This window comes from Gopherus flavomarginatus, chromosome 1 (assembly GCF_025201925.1).
Source record: "Gopherus flavomarginatus isolate rGopFla2 chromosome 1, rGopFla2.mat.asm, whole genome shotgun sequence".
Taxonomy (NCBI): domain Eukaryota; kingdom Metazoa; phylum Chordata; order Testudines; family Testudinidae; genus Gopherus; species Gopherus flavomarginatus.
Window position 1 is genome coordinate 155,769,077 of NC_066617.1, and position 19,726 is coordinate 155,788,802.

Below are 19,726 nucleotides of genomic sequence, written 5' to 3' on the forward strand. Positions count from 1 at the left end.
TGAATCATCTTTATAGTGGTTCCATAGTTAACATTGGAAACAAGGTTACACTTGCACTCCCTTAATTTTACAAAAAGTATTTTCACATGACATTGTTTAAATATTTTCAAAGTACAGAGGAATTTTTCTGGTAAGTTTGGAGGTAATTGATCGAACCCTGCCAGCTTCAGTTTCTGAGGGTACATCTGTAGTGCAAAAGAAAAAAAAATGTGGACACAAGTTACCGAGCCCAGGACTACAGATTTGGTCTTGCGTTACAGCACTACAGATAGTACTGGGAATGTTTCTGCTTGGGCTGGAGCTCAGTCTCTGAAACTCAACAATCAGGGTGGGTGTCAGAGGCCAGGCTTCAGCCTGAGTGGGAACATCTCTGTAGACCTGGGCTCTAAGACTTGCTGCCACTGGAAGTTTTTTGCAGTGTAAATGTACCCGAGAGAATGATCAGCCTGAGAGCCAGGACAGAGGAAAACGAACTTTCCAAAAACGTTAGTTGTCATTTAACAAACTGTATATATTAACTCTCTTTAATCTTTCTATTAGAACACAGCTGTCAATATTTTCCCATCAATAGGGATAAACCTTTTATGGTCACTGGAATGAGAAGTCAGGTTCTTTTGATACTTTGAACATTTTGAGGAGAAATGTCTGGAATTCCCTTCACTGTCATCCTGAGCTTCTGTATCAGTATGATTAATACGCTAAAAGAAAAAGTTTAAGTTACAGATTCAGAGCAAAAATGTAGTCCCTTGCCTCTGTTGAAAAGTAGTGATTACAGAATTCAATTTCAGCCAGTGCATTTGTTTGTACATGTAATTTGACTGGTTATAATTATTCTAGATTTCAGTATTTATTTGAGGTAAACAATAGGAAGTTTTAATGACTGATCACGCTAACTGTTTCTGGACAGTCATGAGCCAGGATATCTTTCTTTTGTGTAACAATTATACTTACCTTGCAGGAGGAAATGATAGAATTATAGACATCTAGGGCCGGAAATAGACCTCAAGACCTTATCTATTCCTGCCAGCCCCCTGCACTGAGCAGTACCAAGTACATCTAGTCCATCCCTGAAAGGTGTTTGTTTAACCTGTTCTTAAAAACCTACAATGATGGGCATTCCACAGCCTCCCTTGATAAACTATTCCAGTGCTTTTTATCCATGTCTGTCTTAAAGTGTGGTGCTCAAAACTGGACTAATGCCAGTTACAGCAGAACAGTTACCTCCCATGTCTTACATATGGCAGTCCTGTTATAGTTCCAGAACTGTGTCTTTTTCTCAGTTGCATCACACTGTTGACTTGTCTTCAATTTGTGATCTACAATGATCCTTTTCAGCAGTACTACTGCTTTTTTCCTATTTTGTATTTGTGCATTTGATTTTTTTCCTTCGTACGTGTAGTACCTTATTGTCTTTATTGAATTTTATCCTGGTGGTTTCAGATCCATTAACCAGTTTGTCAAGATCATTTTGAATTCTGATCCTGTCCTCCAAAGTGCTTGCAACTCCTCCCAGCTAGGTATCATCCGCAAATTTTATAAGTGTTCTCTTCACTCCATTATTGAAGTCAGTGATGAAAATATTTAAAAATACCAGGCCCAGGACAGATCCCTGCTGGTCTCCATCACATACATTCTTCCAGTTTGACAGCAAACACTGCAAAATGAAGAGTAGGAGGAAATGGGGAGTAGGTGAGGCATAACCAATGTCTGAAAAACACTGACAGCCACAGGTGAAAGAAGCTATGAAAAAGCAATGATGGCATAAATTATTAAATGTTTTCTTTACAGAATAGCGGCATGGATCGAATTTTCTCAGGTATTCAGCCAACTGGGAAGCTCCACCTTGGCAACTACTGTGGAGCCATCCAGAACTGGATGAGGCTGCAGGAAGAGTACAACTCTGTGTTATACAGCATTGTAGATCTGCACGCTCTCACAGTACCCCGGGAGCCAGCGGTCTTGCGTCAGAGCATCCTGGATACCACTGCCACTCTCCTCGCCTGTGGTATCAATCCAGAGAAGTGCCTCCTTTTTCAGCAGTCACAGGTCAGTGTCCCAGTTATTTAAAACTTGATTCTCAGATATGGCTATCTGGTGTTCCCCTGTACTTTGCTGAGCACACATAGCAGCGTGCAAGTCCGTTATTCTTTTGTGCTGACTGTCCTAGAAATTCTTAGCAGTGTTAGAGTCCAAACTCCTGCCTTCACTAACTCTCTGCAAAGGTCAAAGATTTGATCACAAAGTCCATCCTGGGATACATATATTTCCCAAAGAGCCTAGGACTTTGTGACTCTGAAGTCAAACTTATTAGAAAACAATGAGTCTTGGTAGCAAGAGTGGAAGCTTGTAGTGTGGAAGGGCAGAGTCCACTCTTGCAACCACCAGTGGAGATACAGAGGTGCTGAATAGAGGGTCTGAATTTTACCAGCTGGAGACAAGTCCCAATTTTCATTATCTTCCTCCTTGAATTTGCTTCTTGTCCATGGTTTGTCTGGAGTTTCCTGTGCATCTGTCAAACAGAAGTGCTGCAAAAGATAAACCTTAGAGAATTCCTTAATTCCCTACCCTTTTGAGTGAGATTCTCAAGTAGGATGGATTTCATATAACCTTCCTTCAGTAGTACTACTATGACAACTAAGGCCTGCTCTACATTAGAAAATTCCACTGGCTTAACTAAATGGATATTAAATCCCTCCAGTTAACCCAGTGAAGTCTTCTAATGTAGATGCACTTAAACCAGTCCAACTTTTGACTAAACCTACTTATTTCTATTTGAGAAATTATCTTATGGTTTAAACTGGCTGAACCCTTGCTTTAGTGCAGTGGGGCTGGCACCAAGTTAACTAGATTGATTTAAATTGGTGATGCAACTTTTCTAATATAGATATGGATAAACTGTGGTTCTTTTGATCCTAAACATGCTAGCCTGCCTGTTTATAATATCTGGCATCCCTCACAAAGGTATTTATGCAGATAATCACCTTCCTAGAGAGACTGTTGTCTATCTATTAAATGTCCACTGTGGGTTAGTCATTCTCTTATTCAGAGATTTTTAGCCTTTTTCTTTCTGAGACCCCCCGCCCCCTTGTCCCTATCTCACAAGCTATAAAAACTCCACTGCGCACCTGTGCCACAGTAACTTATTTTCTGCATGTAAAAGCCAGGGCCAGCATTAGGGGGTAGCAAGCAGGGCAGTTGCTTGGGGCCCCATGCCACAGGGGCCCCTGCGAAGCTACATTGCTCAGGATTCAGCTTCAGCCCTGGGTGGCAGGGCTCAGGGCCCCAGGCTTCAGACCCATGCAGTCGGGCTGGCCTTGCTTGGCCGACCCCCTGAAACCTGCTCACAGCCCTCCAGGACTCTGGTTGAGAACCACTGTTCTAATTACCCTCTTTTGGTACACCAGTTCAGAGGTTCCTTTTTTTCTTGTTCCTGGTGTGTTTATTTTGTATTAGTTAACTTTTCAACCCGCATTTACAGCATACCATGCTCTGGAAATTTGTCTACACACATTTTTTAACTTTCATTAATTGACTGTTAACTAGCTCAAGTTAGCTAACACATTTGTACATCCTAGTCTGAACAAGTCTCCAGGCAGTTTTGAGGAATGTCATTAGTATATACATATATGTTTGCCAATTAAGTCAAATGTAAAATTTCCTCCAGTGTGGACCTACCCTGGATGAATGTTTTCAGAAATAAGTTTGGGATGCTAAATAGCTTCAGATGTTTTCTGTCCCTGACCATAGGTGTTGACCAAGAGATATCTCACTGTCTTTTTTGAGGCAGGTATTATGTTTTGCCCATAATTCCTTTTTACCAGTATTTCTTCTTTATAGGACATTTGAATTATTGACAGACCAGAAACCAGTCTGTCACAAGCCTTCATTTCACCCAAGTGATTGTATGCATCATAGCTGAGTTCTTTTGGGAAGCCAGTGTAGCCTCTAATTAAATTGGATTGATCTGTGTTAAACCCCAGTGTCTCTAGTGAGTGATTCCAGCTCCTCTGTAGCTACAGTTTTATAACTTGTAATACAAACAGGATTTCTTAATTGTAACTGTGTTTCATAGAATCATAGAATAACAGGATTGGAAGGGACCTCGGGAGGTCATCTAGTCCAACTCCCTGCTCAAAGTAGGACCAGTCCCTAACTAAATCATCCCAGCCAGGGCTTTGTCAAGCCTGATCTTAAAAACCTCTAAGGAAGGAGATTCCACCACCTCTCTAGGTAACCAATTCCAGTGCTTCACCACCCTCCTGGTGAAAAAGTTTTTCCTAATATCCAACCTAAACCTCCCACATTGCAACTTGAGACCATTACTCCTTGTTCTGTCATCTGCTACCACTGAGTACAGTCCAGGATCCATCCTCTTTGGAACCCGCCTTCTGGTAACTGAAAGCAGCTGTCAAATCCCCCCTCATTCTTCTCTTCTGCAGACTAAATAATACCAGGTCCCTCAGCCTCTCCTCATAAGTCATATGTTCCAGCCCCATAATCATTTTTGTTGCCTTCCTCTGGACTCTTTCCAATTTTTCCACATTCTTCTTGTAGTTTGGGGCCCAAAACTGGACACAGTACTCCAGATGAGGCCTCACCAATGCTGAATAGAGGGGAATGATCACATCCCTCGACCTGCTGGCGATGCTCCTACTTATACAGCTCAAAATGCCGTAGGCCTTCTTGGCAACAGGGGCACACTGTTGACTGATATCCAGCTTCTTGTCCACTGTAATCCCTAGGTCCTTTTCTGCAGAACTGCTGCTTAGCCATTTGGTCCCTAGTCTGTAGCAGTGCATGAGATTCTTCTGTCCTAAGTGCATGACTCTGCACTTATCCTTGTTGAACCTCATCAGATTTATTTTGGCCCAGTCCTCTAATTTGTCTAGATCTCTCTGTGTCCTATCCCTACCCTCCAGCGTATCTACCACTCCTCCCAGTTTAGTGTCATCTGCAAACTTGCTGAGGGTGCAATCCACGCCATCCTCCAGATCATTAAAGAAGATATTGAACAAAACCGGCCCCAGGTCTGACCCTTGATGCACTCCGCTTGATACCGGTTGCCAACTAGACATGGAGCCATTGATCACTGCCCGTTGAGGCCGACGATCTAGCCAGCTTTCTATCCACCTTATAGTCCATTCATCCAGTCCATACTTCTTTAACTTGCTGGCAAAAATACTGTGGGAGACGGTATCAAAAGCTTTGCTAAAGTCAAGGAGCAACATGTCCACTGCTTTCCTCTCATCGACAGAGCCAGTTATCTTGGCATAGAAGGCAATTAGGTTAGTCAGGCATGACTTGCCCTTGGTGAATCCATGCTGATTATTCCTGATCACTTTCCTCTCCTCTGAGTGCTTAAGAATTGATTCCTTGAGGACCTGCTCCATGATTTTTCCAGGGACTGAGGTAAGGCTGACTGGCCTGTAGTTTCCTGCCTCCTCCTCCTTCCCTTTTTTAAAGATGGGCACTACGTTAGCCTTTTTCCAGTCATCTGGGACCTCCCCCAATCGCCAGGAGTTTTCAAAAATAATGGCCAATGGCTCTGCAGTCACATCGACCAACTCTTTTAGCACACTTGGATGCAGTGCATCCAGCCCCATGGACTTGTGCTCTTCCAGCTTTTCTAAATAGTCCTGAACCACTTCTTTCTCCACAGAGGGCTGGTCACCTCCTCCCCATACTGTGCTGCCCTGTGCAGCAGTCTGGAAGCTGACCTTGTTTGTGAAGACAGAGGCAAAAAAAGCATTGAGTACATCAGCTTTTTCCACATCCTCTGTCACTAGGTTGCCTCCCTCATTCAGTAAGGGGCCCACACTTTCCTTGACTTCCTTCTTGTTGCTAACGTACCTGAAGAAATCTTTTTTGTTACTCTTAACTTCTCTTGCTAGCTGCCACTCCAAATGTGATTTGGTCTTCCTGATTTCACTCTTGCATGCCTGAGCAATATTTTTATACTCCTCACTGTTCATTTGTCCAATCTTCCACTTCTTGTAAGCTTCTCTTTTGTGTTTAAGATCAGCAAGTATTTCATTGTTAAGCCATATTTACTATTCTTTCTACACATCGGAATGGTTTGTTCCTGCAACCTCAATAAAGATTCTTTAAAATACAGCCAGCTCTCCTGGACTCCTTTCCCCCTCATGTTTGTGGTCACTGTATTTATTCTTCATGTACTCCTAGGGTGCCCCAACTTAAAAGAATTGCTAAGGGTGATTTTCACCCTGTTCATTTTAAAACTGTAGCAACACAGGAACCAGGCTTACCCACTGGGGACACTGTGGTTTAACACAGAACTATGAATTCAACTATCAATTCAATGTATTGACAAGTATTTTTGAGTGATGAGTGTGTATTAGGTATATAAGCAAGGTAAGGCTGTAATGCAAGGCCTACAGGCTAAGATCTGTACGATTTCAACTTAGCCATACAAGACCTCTGGCCAAAGGAGGCTTGACATAAGTAGGTGACCCAGGAATAACCTTATGCCAGTAAAGCTACAACAGTTTACATTCTTTTTTCTCAGTCTTCAGATTTAAACTTGAAGCCGGTTCAGTGTTCTCTTGATCTCAAATGTAAAGCAACTGGGATTTTGTTTGCAAAACGTTCCCCTTCACATTTTTATTGTATGAATTTTTTACATGACTCTCCATGTCATACTCCCAAATTTGGAAACAGGTATAAGAATGTTACCTACAGAGCTATAAAGGTGAAATTTTAAACCAATACATTTTTTATCTTATTTCTCCTTTATAATAAAGATGACTTCATAATGTTTTAAGGGTCGTTTGTATGATTTACATTAAAAAATGAATATTGTGTCCTGTCTTCTAACATTTTATTAGAAGATTTGGGCAGCAACTTGAGGATTGGGTTGATGACATCACAGAATTCTGAAAGCTGAGCTAATGTGGTCCAGTCTGCCTTGAACCAAGCCTTAGACTGTAATGGAAAGATTCCCTTGACTTTAGCGAGTGTCTGAATAAGGCTCCTAGTCTCTAGCTGATGGTGGAAGGCTTTATGCATCTTGCACAGTATAAGCAATACAGAAGTTGATTCTTTCAAAGTCCCTTGAGAAGGCCATTTCTTAGTACAGTCTGTGAGACACTGAATATCCTGAGCTCCCTTTGCCATCCTTAGGGGTTTAGGATGCTCTGTACCTTGCAGGATCAGGCCCTTAGTTTTTAGTGTTCTCTTAGTAACTATAGAGATTATACACTACAAACTATCCATTATATTTCATTTATCATTAAATCAAATTATAATTGACACACAACAGCTTGCATCCATTTTGGGGTATCAAATTCAAGAAAATTGTAATTGTTATTATAGAGCCATGGTACAGAGTCAGCATCTTAATAGGAACCTCTGGATTTCAAGAACATTTAACACTGACAAGGAAACATTCTCAAACATAAAGTTACTGCCAGCGGTGACTCTTCACATTATGCAGTGGGTAGACTGGCCTCAATTAAATTGACTCTGGTACCTTTGACCTTTGGCATTAATATGCTTCAATTATCCACTGATGGAAAAATGTTCAAAGTTACCAATGCACTGTTATCTAGGGCTTGTCTATGCTAATGATCTCAGTAATTCCTAATGGAAGTAGAGGGACAGAACAGTTGAAGCACAAACAATTAGCTGTATCTGGACGTGCTGAATCACATTCTGAACCATTGCAGGTTTGCCTATGGTCCCGCTACTGATGTTCAAAACTGTTTCGATTGCAGTGCTCTTTGAGAAGTACCCATTCCACAGTTGCCAGCACAGCTCTCAGAAGCAGTGGTTTCTGGGAGATTTTAAAATTCCATCGGAACACTGACGGACAGTAAGAGAAAGAGGTGTAGTAAGAAGAGGCCCTGAGATATAACCCTCGGTATCAAAGGCCCGATATGAGGCCTGAGCTAAAGTAATGGTCAAGACTTTGCTAACGTAAAGCAAAGTTAAGCTGTGAGCTAGAGGCAGGCCCTGCTCACAGAAGCTGGCAAGAAAAGGGCTGATGTTGCATAAACATATATCCATATAGTATATTGAAGTATAAACATGGTACCAGGACACTCTAATACTGAAACATTCCACAGATAACAAGGAACAAGCCGACTCATCCCAATGACAGGGCCAAAAGGGTAATATGATGGATAGTGTTGTTTTGTTCGAACCAACATGTTCAAGGTGAGAGGCGGCACCTTACTATGTAAAGGGATTGCACCTTGCTACGTAGAAGAATTGCAGTTCAGTACATCAGGAGTGATGTGTAACTTGTTTGAACCTGTGTATAAGAATACATCCCTGGGGCGGTGTTTTTGTCCAGCCAAGGGGGCAGTGGAAAGTCCTGCCACTGACTGAGCTGAGTCCGTTGCCAGAGGGCACATACTCATAGTATGTCCTGTAGAGTAAAATCTAGAGGGAACTATCATTGTGCTTCGTTTGACAGTAAACCTGGCCGAAATGCCTTCATACCTTACTAGATTCTGTGGTCATTGGGGGTTCTCTCGGGATCTGCTGTGTCAGCTATCTTCGAAGAGCTGGGACAGCACACAGAGGGAACACACGCACGCAGCCGAGTGATATCAACACTGAACAAAGCAGAGCATCACAGCGGTAGCATCTGACAACAAAGGTATTTGAGGTGTTTGTGCTGTCCAGATTGGCACTAATTTGTTTAAACTGAAACAATATTTAGACTCGCTGAAAACAAATGGCATTTGGCAGTCATGTAACTCTAGTGTCATACCTTTGTGTATGTTACAAGATGTACTACAAGTGTGTCACAAAAAAGACAAGGAGAATTCATAGTACTGACAAGATCATCATTACAGCCTGTTCTGTACCTGTCCAGATTCCAGTGTTCTCAATATGATAACTTGAACTACTAAATTCACTCATCAAGGAAGAAATAAAATTCAAGAATGGGTAAAATTAACAAATATGTCAGTGCAGTAGTAGTGAACGGATTTTTTATAAAGAAATTAAGGCCAATATGTTGCTTAATTTGAGGAAATTAAGATCTACAAATGTGGGCTCCATTTGTGCATGTAAACACACACGCAGTTCATTCGGTCATGAAAATCAAGGGTAGGTTTGGTGAAAACAGGTTTTGTGCATGAAGATTCTATCATTTGCATGTACAAGTGATAGTGTGTCAGTGACATGGGTACAAATAGAGGCTGGGTTGAGACACTTAAATATTAGGCTTTATGCATGTAAGAAAGTTAGGTAGTATGCCTAATTCTAATATAGGCATTGCTATATAAAAGCAAAATCTATGTAGGCTGACTAAGTGGTGACTTAAAAGGAGCCATAATGATAGTCTACAAGTATTTTAAATGTATAATTATCTAGGATCCCAAATAATTATTTAGGGTGGTGCAAGGGAGTTCGGTATAACTAGCTGTGATAGATTGAAATCAAGCAAAGGACATTTTTTAAGATGATGCTCTAGAAAAAATTCCTAGTATAAAATCTGTTAGACATTAGAATAGAGTCTGGAGGAAAGAAATAAAAGTCCCACCATTATTTACAAACCAAGTTCTAAGAATGACAGCCTGGCCAGGTTACGGGATATAAGAAGAAAACAGAGGTCACAGAGGAGTAATAAATATTCCTGTAAAACAAAAGTGCTTATTTCAGAGTTTACACAACTTAATAAGACTTGATGTGGAGTCTAGATGTAAATTAATAGCTGGATGACTTCCCCAGATGACAGCGAATCATTGTCTAAGATATGGGATAGGATGGTGTTGTCCCTGGTATGTGCTTTTAGTGTCAATATGTGATGTGCTGTTTACTCTAAAACCAAATCATCTCAAAATATGCTTTCAGTAACATTCTTCTCCTGTTAGGCTCAAAGATATGTAATGTAGTAATGATGCATACCACATATGATGGAAGTGCCATAAGAAAGATTAAATATAATTGTGGAAAATGGATTTTTTGTCACTGATAACTTTGTTAGGCCTTCCAGTGAGAGGTATACGTGAAATGAAGGACAACTGTCCCCTCTTTCTGCATTAGAATAAAAGTGCAAAAAGAACAGGAGTACTTGTGGCACCTTAGAGACTAACAAATTTATTTCAGCATGAGCTTTCGTGAGCTACAGCTCACTTCTTCGGATGCATAGAATGGAACACACAGACAGGAGATATTTATACATACAGAGAACATGAAAAGGTGGAAGTATGCATACCAACATGAAGAGTCTAATCAATTGAGATGAGCTGTCATCAGCAGGAGAAAAAAAACTTTTGAAGTGATAATTAAGATGACCCATAGAAGGTGTGAGGAGAACTTAACATAGGGAAATAGATTCAATTAGTGTAATGATCCAACCATTCCCAGTCTCTGTTTAGGCCTGAGTTAATTGTATCTAATTTGCATATTAATTCGAGTTCAGCAGTCTCTCTTTGGAGTCTGTTTTTGAAGTTTTTTTGTTGCAAAATTGCCACCTTCAAGTCTGTCACTGAGTGGTTAGAGAGGTTAAAGTGTTTTCCCACTGTTTTTTGAATGTTATGATTCCTGATGTCAGATTTGTGTCCATTTATTCTTTTGCGTAGAGACTGTCCGGTTTGGCCAATGTATATGGCAGAGGGGCATTGCTGGCACATGATGGCATATATCACGTTGGTAGATATGCAGGTGAATGAGCCCCTGATGTTGTGGCTGATATGATTAGGTCCTATGATGGTGTCACTTGAATAGATATGTGGACAGAGCTGGCATCGGGCTTTGTTGCAAGGATAGGTTCTTCTTCGAGTGATTGCTCACATCCATTCCAGTTAGGTGTGCGCGCCGCGCGTGCACGTTCGTCGGAAACTTTTTACCCTAGCAACTCCAGTGGGCCGGCAGGTCGCCCCCTGGAGTGGCGCCGCCATGGCGCCCAATATATATCCCTGCCGGCCCACCCGCTCCTCAGTTCCTTCTTACCGCCGTGTCGGTCGTTGGAACTGTGGAGCGCGGCATAGCTGTCCTCCACGTCCCTAGCTCTCCTTGTTTTTCTATCGTTATCTCTATTGTAGTTGTTAATTAGACTGTTAAGTTAGATAGTAGTAGTTAAGTGTTAAGTAGTTGTAAATAGTTTTTCGCCGGGGGCTTAGCCCTTCCCGGCACCCGGCACCGGGCTCATGCCTGGTTCGCCGGGCTTCAAGCAGTGTGCGGCCTGCAAGAAGCCTATGCCCACCAGCGACCCCCACGACGCGTGCCTGAAGTGCCTGGGGGAATCGCATAGATCCGACAAGTGCCGCATCTGCAAGGCTTTTAAGCCAAGGACTAAGAAGGAGAGGGATCAAAGGCTCCGGACTCTCCTCATGGAGGCGGCACTTGACCCGGCGGCTTCACAGGCCGTGATCTCGGCGCCGGCACCGGATCGCACCGGCACCGAGAAGACTCCCCGGCACCGACCTTCTCCGGCACCGGGGACAGAGCCTAGGCCGTCGAAGTCCATTACTCCGGCCAGGCACACCCGAGTGGAGCGCCCGGCCTCAGCATCGGCCGCGGCGCCGCCGGCACCGTCGACTCCGGGCCCGGCGGGTCCGTCGAGTCCGGTGCCGCCAAGCTCCCCCATGACATCTGGGGTCGAGATAGTGGTGCCATCTACACCAGAGACCTTCGCCTCGGCACGGGACCTCATAGCCATGACCGAGCCCACTCAGCTACCACCCCCGGTACCTCCGGTGCGGGTCGTGTCCAGAGGCAAGCCTATGATGTCGGCACCGTCCCGGGACTCTCGTTCTCGCTCCAGGTCCCGACGTCACGGTCGCTCCAGATCCCGCCGCCGCTCGCAGTCCCGGCACCGCTCCCCTCAGCGGTACCGGTCGCACTCGCGGCGCCGGTCGACACCGAGACGATCGCGGTCAGACTCCAGCCGTCGTTACCGGCACCGCGAGTCCAGGAGCCGATCCAGACGTTCGCCGCACCGGTCGACCTCCCGGCGCCGAGCTGGTGGCAGGTCCCGGTCCCGGCACCGAAGCGGCGCCCGGTACCGATCCGGATCCCGGCACCGTGGCAGAACTCGGTCCCGCTCCCGGCACCGTTACGACTCCCGGCACCGGTCCCCGGCACCGAGACGATCGCCCGTGCCGGCCCGCGCGGACCCTTACCATCCAGGGTCCGCCCCGCCATGGCCCTCTAGGCAGCCGTCCGTGTCTTCGCTGGCGGACAGTGGGTACGCGCTGGGCACCGACCGGCAGGCGGCGCTGTTCAGCGAGCCTCCACAGCAGGACCCAGCCCCACAGCAATGGGGTTTCTGGACACCCTGGGCATATCATCAGGCCCAGGGCCCCCAACAGCTCCCTGCTAGGCCGGCGACTGCGGAGCGCAGGGCACCTGAGGCCTCGTTGTCTCGCCCCCCTCCCTCCCCGGATGGGGAGGAAGGATCCAAGCACCAGGACTCCACTTTGGCTCCTGAGGCAGAGGCGAGGGCCGAGGGAGACCCCCCTTTAGACACCCTCTTGCCGGGGGTCTCCTCATCTTCTTCCCCTGATGAAGCGGTGGCTGGGACCTCCTCCAACAGCCCCCCCCCGCTGGACCTCAGGGCGCACCAGGACCTCCTCCGGCGAGTAGCCCAAAACCTGAGTCTACAAGCCGAGGAGGTCTCGGAGGTAGAGGACCCTATTGTCACCATCCTCTCGGCAGACGCTCCCACCAGGGTCGCCCTGCCGTTCATACGGACCATCCAGGCCAACGCCAACACCATCTGGCAGTCTCCGGCCTCCATTCCTCCCACTGCGAAGGGCGTCGAGAGGAAGTACATGGCTCCTTCTAAGGGCTACGAGTACCTCCACGTACACCCGATTCCGTGTTCCCTGGTGGTCCAATCCGTCAATGATAAAGAGCGTCATGGTCAGGAGGCTCCAGCCCCCAAATCCAGGGAGGCCAGGCGGATGGATCTCCTCGGCCGTAAGGTGTACTCGGCTGGGGCGCTGCAACTCAGGGTCTCCAACCAACAGGCCCTGTTAAGCAGATACGCCTTTAACTCCTGGGTGGCAGCAGACAAATTCAAGGAGCTGTTGCCACAAGATGCTCGTCAGGAGTTTGCGGCCATCTTAGAGGAAGGCAAGAAGGTCGCACGCACGTCCTTGCAAGCCTCTCTGGACGCTGCGGATTCGGCTGCCCGTACCCTCGCGTCGGGTGTAACAATGCGTCGCCTCTCCTGGCTGCAGGTTTCCGGCCTTCCGCCGGAGCTCCAGCACACAATACAGGACCTTCCTTTTGAAGGCCAAGGGCTGTTCTCGGACAAGACAGACCCTAGACTCAAGAGTCTAAAAGACAACCGAGTCATCATGAGGTCACTGGGGATGCACACTCCAGTGACGCAACGCAGACCCTTCCGGCCGCAGCAACAGCAACAACAGCGCAGGCCGTATCTCCAGTTCCGCCAGCGGCAGGACCTTAACAGGCGCCGCGGCAGGAACGGAAGGCGCAGGCATTCGGGGAACCAAGGGGGCCAAAACCAAGGCTCCTCTAAGCCCCCGCCTGGTCCCAAGCCTTCATTTTGAAGGTGCGCCCGAGGGCGCAGTAACAGTTTCCCCATTGGATCCTTTCCCCCCGTTTTCCAACCGCCTTTCTTTTTTCCTCCCGGCGTGGTCCCTAATAACATCAGACCGCTGGGTCTTACGCACGGTGCAGTCGGGATACCGCCTGCAGTTTGTTTCATTTCCTCCTCCCCGCCCCCCTTCCTCGTCCCTCTTCAGGGACCCCTCTCACGAGCAATTCCTTCGGCAGGAGGTGCAGACGCTCCTCGGCAAAGGAGCTATAGAGGCGGTGCCGGAGAACGAGAAAGGCAAGGGGTTTTATTCCCGCTACTTTCTGATCCCCAAGGCCAAGGGAGGCCTCAGGCCCATCCTCGACCTGCGAGAGCTCAACAAGTACCTGGTGAAGTTGAAGTTCCGCATGGTTTCCTTGGGGACCATTATCCCATCCCTGGATCCGGGAGACTGGTACGCCGCCCTCGACATGCAGGACGCGTATTTTCACATTGCTATCTGGCCACCCCACAGACGTTTCCTTCGCTTCCTCGTGGGGTCTCTGCATTACCAATTTGCAGTCCTCCCATTTGGCTTGTCCACGGCCCCGAGAGTGTTTACGAAATGCATGGCAGTTGTTGTGGCGCAGCTTCGGCGCAGTCGTATCCACGTGTTCCCGTATCTGGACGATTGGTTGATTCGAGGCACGTCGCACCAACAAGTCTGCAGCCATGTCCGTGTGATCACCGACATGTTCGCCGCTCTGGGCCTCTTGGTGAACACAGACAAGTCCACCCTGGCCCCCACACAAAGGGTGGAATTCATCGGGGCCGTCCTGGACGCCACTGTGGGCAGGGCCTTGCTGCCATTGCAGCGGTTCCAGGCCTTGTCGGCCATCGTGCAACGGCTACAGACAGCCCCCTTGACGTCAGTGAGGACGTGTCTAACCCTGTTAGGCCACATGGCGGCCTGTACTTTCGTGACCAATTACGCTCGGCTCCGCATGAGGCCACTCCAGCTGTGGCTCATCGGTCATTACAGGCCGACAAGACAGCCACTAGATATGTTAATCACGATCCCCCAGGGGGTCTTAGATTCTCTCGACTGGTGGCTGGACCAGTCAGTGTTGTGTGCGGGTCTCCCCTTCCACCCATCTCAGCCCTCGGTGTCCCTAACAACAGATGCCTCAGATCTCGGCTGGGGGGCCCACGCAGGGACCCTGAGGACGCAGGGCCTGTGGTCCCAGGAGGAGGTGCGGCTACACATCAACATGCGGGAGTTGAGAGCGGTCCGTCTTGCTTGTCAAACGTTCTGTCATCAGCTCCAGGGTCGTTGTGTCGCGGTGTTTACCGACAACACGACGACCATGTATTATATCAACAAGCAGGGCGGCACCAGATCCTCCTCCCTGTGCCACGAGGCGATACGACTCTGGGACTTTTGTGTAGCCCACTCCATTCACCTCATGGCTTCCTTCCTCCCCGGAGTACGGAACACGCTGGCGGATCGATTGAGCAGATCCTTCCTGTCACACGAGTGGTCCCTCCGCCCAGACGTCGCCCTCTCCATCTTCCGGAGGTGGGGTTATCCCCGGGTGGACCTCTTCGCGTCCAAAGGGAACAGGAAGTGCCAAGCGTTCTGCTCCTTTCAGGGCAGGGAGCCCGGGTCGATAGCGGATGCCTTCCTCATCCAGTGGTCGACCCACCTGTACTATGCGTTTCCCCCATTCCCGTTGGTCCACAGGGTCCTTCTGAAGGTGCGCAGGGACAGGGCTCACGTGATCATGGTAGCCCCGGCATGGCCCAGACAGCATTGGTACCCCATGCTGCTGGACCTGACCATAGCCGACCCAGTTCCCCTGCCCCTTCATCCGGACCTGATTACCCAGGAGCACGGGACCCTCTGTCACCCGGACCTGCAGTCGCTGCACCTAGCGGCGTGGCTCCTGCGTGGCTGACTGGCTCTGAGCTGCGCTGTTCCACCCCGGTGAGGGAGGTGCTCTTGGGCAGCAGGAAGCCGTCCACAAGAGCGACATATTTGGCCAAATGGAAGCGCTTCTCCTTTTGGTGCGTGGAGAAAAATCTCCGCCCTATGGAAGTTTCAGTAGCCGACATCTTAGACTACATTTGGTCCCTCAAAGGGCAAGGTCTGGCCATATCGTCGTTACGAGTCCACCTAGCAGCTATCTCCACCTTTCACCCGGGTGCAGATGGTCGCTCTGTTTTTTCCCACCCGACGGTGTCTAGATTCCTTAAGGGGCTGGAACGTTTATACCCTAACGTCCGTCCCCCTGCTCCAACCTGGGATCTTAACCTGGTGTTGTCCCGGCTCATGGGGCCCCCCTTTGAGCCGTTAGCTACTTGCTCCCTGCTTTACCTCTCTTGGAAGACGGCCTTTCTAGTAGCTATCACCTCAGCTAGACGGGTGTCGGAACTCCGGGCTCTTGTGGTAGACCCCCCATATACGGTCTTCCACAAGGACAAGGTGCAGCTGAGACCACACCCTGCTTTTCTCCCCAAGGTGGTCTCAGCCTTCCACGTCAACCAAGAGATATTCCTCCCGGTTTTTTTCCCGAAACCTCACTCCTCAGGCAGGGAGCAGCAGCTCCACTCGCTTGATGTCCGTAGGGCTCTCGCGTTCTACGTGGAGAGGACTAAGCCCTTCCGCAAATCCCCCCAGCTTTTCGTGGCAGTAGCGGACCGCATGAAAGGGCTTCCTGTCTCCTCCCAGAGGTTATCCTCTTGGGTAACGTCCTGCATCAGGACCTGCTATGACTTGGCCCACGTCCCTACGGGCCGTGTGACTGCGCATTCTACCAGGGCGCAGGCGTCGTCGCTGGCTTTCCTTGCCCGTGTGCCCATCCAGGAAATCTGTCGGGCAGCGACCTGGTCATCGGTCCACACCTTTGCTTCCCACTACGCCCTGGTCCAGCAGTCTAGAGAGGATGCGGCCTTCGGATCTGCTGTGCTCCATGCCGCGACTTCTCGCTCCGACCCCACCGCCTAGGTATGGCTTGGGATTCACCTAACTGGAATGGATGTGAGCAATCACTCGAAGAAGAAAAGACGGTTACTCACCTTTGTAACTGTTGTTCTTCGAGATGTGTTGCTCACATCCATTCCACACCCGCCCTCCTTCCCCACTGTCGGAGTCGCCGGCAAGAAGGAACTGAGGAGCGGGTGGGCCGGCAGGGATATATATTGGGCGCCATGGCGGCGCCACTCCAGGGGGCGACCTGCCGGCCCACTGGAGTTGCTAGGGTAAAAAGTTTCCGACGAACGTGCACGCGCGGCGCGCACACCTAACTGGAATGGATGTGAGCAACACATCTCGAAGAACAACAGTTACAAAGGTGAGTAACCGTCTTTTCCTGGGTTAGTGTTTATGTTGTATGGTGCGCAGTTGCTGGTGAGTATTTGCTTCAGGTTGGGAGGCTATCTATAAGCAAGGACTGACCTGTCTTCCAAGATCTGTGAGAGTGAGGGATCATCTTTAAGGATAGGTTGTAAATCTTCGATGATGCACTGGAAAGGTTTTAGTTGGGGGCTGTAGGTGATGGCTAGTGGCATTCTTTTATTTTCTTTGTTGGGCCTGTCCTGTAGTAGGTGGCTTCTGGGTACTCTTCTGGTTCTGTCAATCTGTTTTTTCACTTCAGCAGGTGGGTATTGTAGTTTTAAGAATGCTTGATAGAGATCTTGTAGGTGTTTATCTCTGTCTGAGGGATTGGAGCAAATACAGTTGTATCTTAGAGTTTGGCTGTAGACAATGGATTGTGTGGTGTGTCCTGGATGGAAGATAGAGGCATGTAGGTAAGTATAGCGGTCAGTGGGTTTCTGGTATAGGGTGGTGTTTATGTGACCATCGCTTATTAGCACAGTAGTGTCTAGAAAATGGACCGCTTGTGTGGATTGGTCTAGGCTGAGGTTGATGGTGGGATGGAAGTTGTTAAAATCATGGTAGAATTCCTCGAGGGCTTCTTTTCCATGAGTCCAGATGATGAAGATGTCATCACTGTAGCGCAAGTAGAGTAGGAGCGTTAGGGAACGAGAGCTAAGGAAGCGTTGTTCTAAGTCAGCCATAAAGATGTTGGCATACTGTGGGGCCATGCGGGTACCCATAGAAGTGCCACTGAATTGAAGGTATATATTGTCCCCAAATGAACATAGTTGAGGGTGAGGACAAAGTCAGAAAGTTCAGCCACCAGGTTAGCCATGATATTATTGGGGATACTATTTCTGATGGCTTGTAGTCCATCTTTGTGTGGAATGTTGGTGTAGAGGGCTTCCACATCCATAGTGGCCAGGATGATGTTTTCTGGAAGATCACAGATGGATTGTAGTTTCCTCAGGAAGTCAGTGGTGTCTCGAAGATAGCTGGGAGTGCTGGTAGCATAGGGCCTGAGGAGAGAGTCCACATAGCCAGACAATCCTGCTGTTAAGGTGCCAATGCTTGAGATGATGGGGCATCCAGGATTTCCAGATTTATGGATCTTGGGTAGCAAATAGAATACACCTGGTCGGGGTTCTAGGCATGCGTCTGTACAGATCTGTTCCTGTTTTGAGCAGATGGTGTAGTTTCTTTGCTCTTTGTAGGACTAGTTTCTCCTTCGGTTTGTAAGGATGGAGCCTGCTTTCTCTGTGCCTTGTTGTGATGGGTATTCTTGGTGACTAGGGCTATAGACACTTCCACCTTGGGGCATTTCTATCTTTCGCTATGATTTTGGAATATCCAGACCATTAATGGGACAAAAATTTCTGCCCTCCTCATAAAGGTGAGAAGCTATCTAAGGAGTAAAGCAATGCTAACTCCTAGAAATGCCCTCTCTCATAACAACCGAATCAGCTGTAAAACCCTGCCCTGATTCTTCTCCAGAAGGAACTTTGTCATATCTTCCTTTTCCTCTGTCTCCTCTTCTAGAGAATGGACTCCATCATGGGCAGCCCAGTCCAGACAGGAACTTACAGGTCAACATTTTTTCCTAGTATAATTTCTTGGCCATTGACATATACTTTTTGAAGAATATCAGCCCTGTCTCTGCTCTTTTTTCCTCGCCTCCTTTCTCCATTATAACTTTTTGCAGAGAGCTAGATCAATTCTTCACTTTACTAGGGTAGAAGTGACATTTGTTGTATAGAAATCTGTTCCCATCCTTGTCCCCCTCCATTTTAGCTTCTTCTCTGACAGAGGATAGACCCTAGACCTGCAAATGTCTGAATCACTAATAAGCAGGTCATTTTTTTCATTCACCAGACAACTTCTGTGCCCATTGCTTCCTGGTCTGGGAAACTGTTGGGAAAGGTTCCACTCAAACTTTGACAACTGATTCCCAGGCTGTTCAGAGAGTATGATTCTGCCTAGAAAACTGCACTGCTTTGCAGGTAGATTTCCTGTGTTCAGTTCCTGAGGTCCATCTTCACATTCCATTAGATTCCTCCCCAGTGCACACCTAATCTCATGTTCATGGTGTGTTTAACTCACTGATGATAGGATGACCTATCTCTTTAATCTCATCTCAGCCCCAAGTCTGCATGGAGGTGGCTGCCAAATTTTGATAAGAAATGTTTTCACATTTATCTCATTTATCCTAAACAAGTGACTGTTCTGGGACAGTTTTGCCCTTTCTTGATAAGCCAGGACAGAATCCATCACTGCCTCTTGGAATGTGGATTCCTTACCAGTTGTGACAGGCTGTGCCAGGACTTGTCACAGGCCCTTATTCTCTTTGGCCTAATCTGAAAGACTCTGTGTAAGTGAGCATCTTCTTCTAAATGGCTTTGAATCCCACCAGGAAATGCATTCAGATGTCTGCATGAGCTCAGGGAAGACATCAGCTACCTCAGGCTGCTGCCACTGCAGCCTCCTACCTGCAGCTTTGTGCTGCCCTGTCTATCCTGCTCCATCACTTTTTTTGCTCTTCAGCCAGCGATTTTACCACAATCTTTAGAGTCCGGTATTCTACCAAAAATGCTAAGCTGGTTTCATTTGTCTTTGCGGAACAAGAAAAGTTAGTGCCAATGAAGATTACTTTCCTAACCCCTCCTTTACAGATCAAATCTGTAGTGCAGGTTTCCAAACTGTGACCCACAGAGCACTTGCTCAGAAAGGTGACCAATTGTGTGGTGCTGCCTGGTCCTTAATTCCAGCTGCTAAACTGCATTAAAGAAGCTAAAAATATATTAAATACTTTCCCATATCAACACTTGCTCCAAGGTTTTTTTGTGGCTGTGCAGACCACCTCTCTCCATATTCACAATCTCTGTATT

At 47.6% G+C, this 19,726-nt stretch overlaps 1 protein-coding gene across 2 annotated transcripts in view; it reads left to right on the forward strand.

The window, feature by feature from the left end:
- Window positions 1-19,726, forward strand: part of WARS2 (tryptophanyl tRNA synthetase 2, mitochondrial) — an 85,776-nt gene that overhangs the window by 32,280 nt on the left and 33,770 nt on the right. For both annotated transcript variants that reach the window (XR_007769061.1, XM_050921411.1), the window contains exon 2: window positions 1,789-2,046. Coding sequence is in view for 1 of the 2 variants with exons in the window: in XM_050921411.1 (XP_050777368.1) it covers window positions 1,789-2,046 (258 nt within the window). In the remaining variant the exon portion in view is untranslated. The remainder of the gene's footprint in view (window positions 1-1,788; window positions 2,047-19,726) is intronic.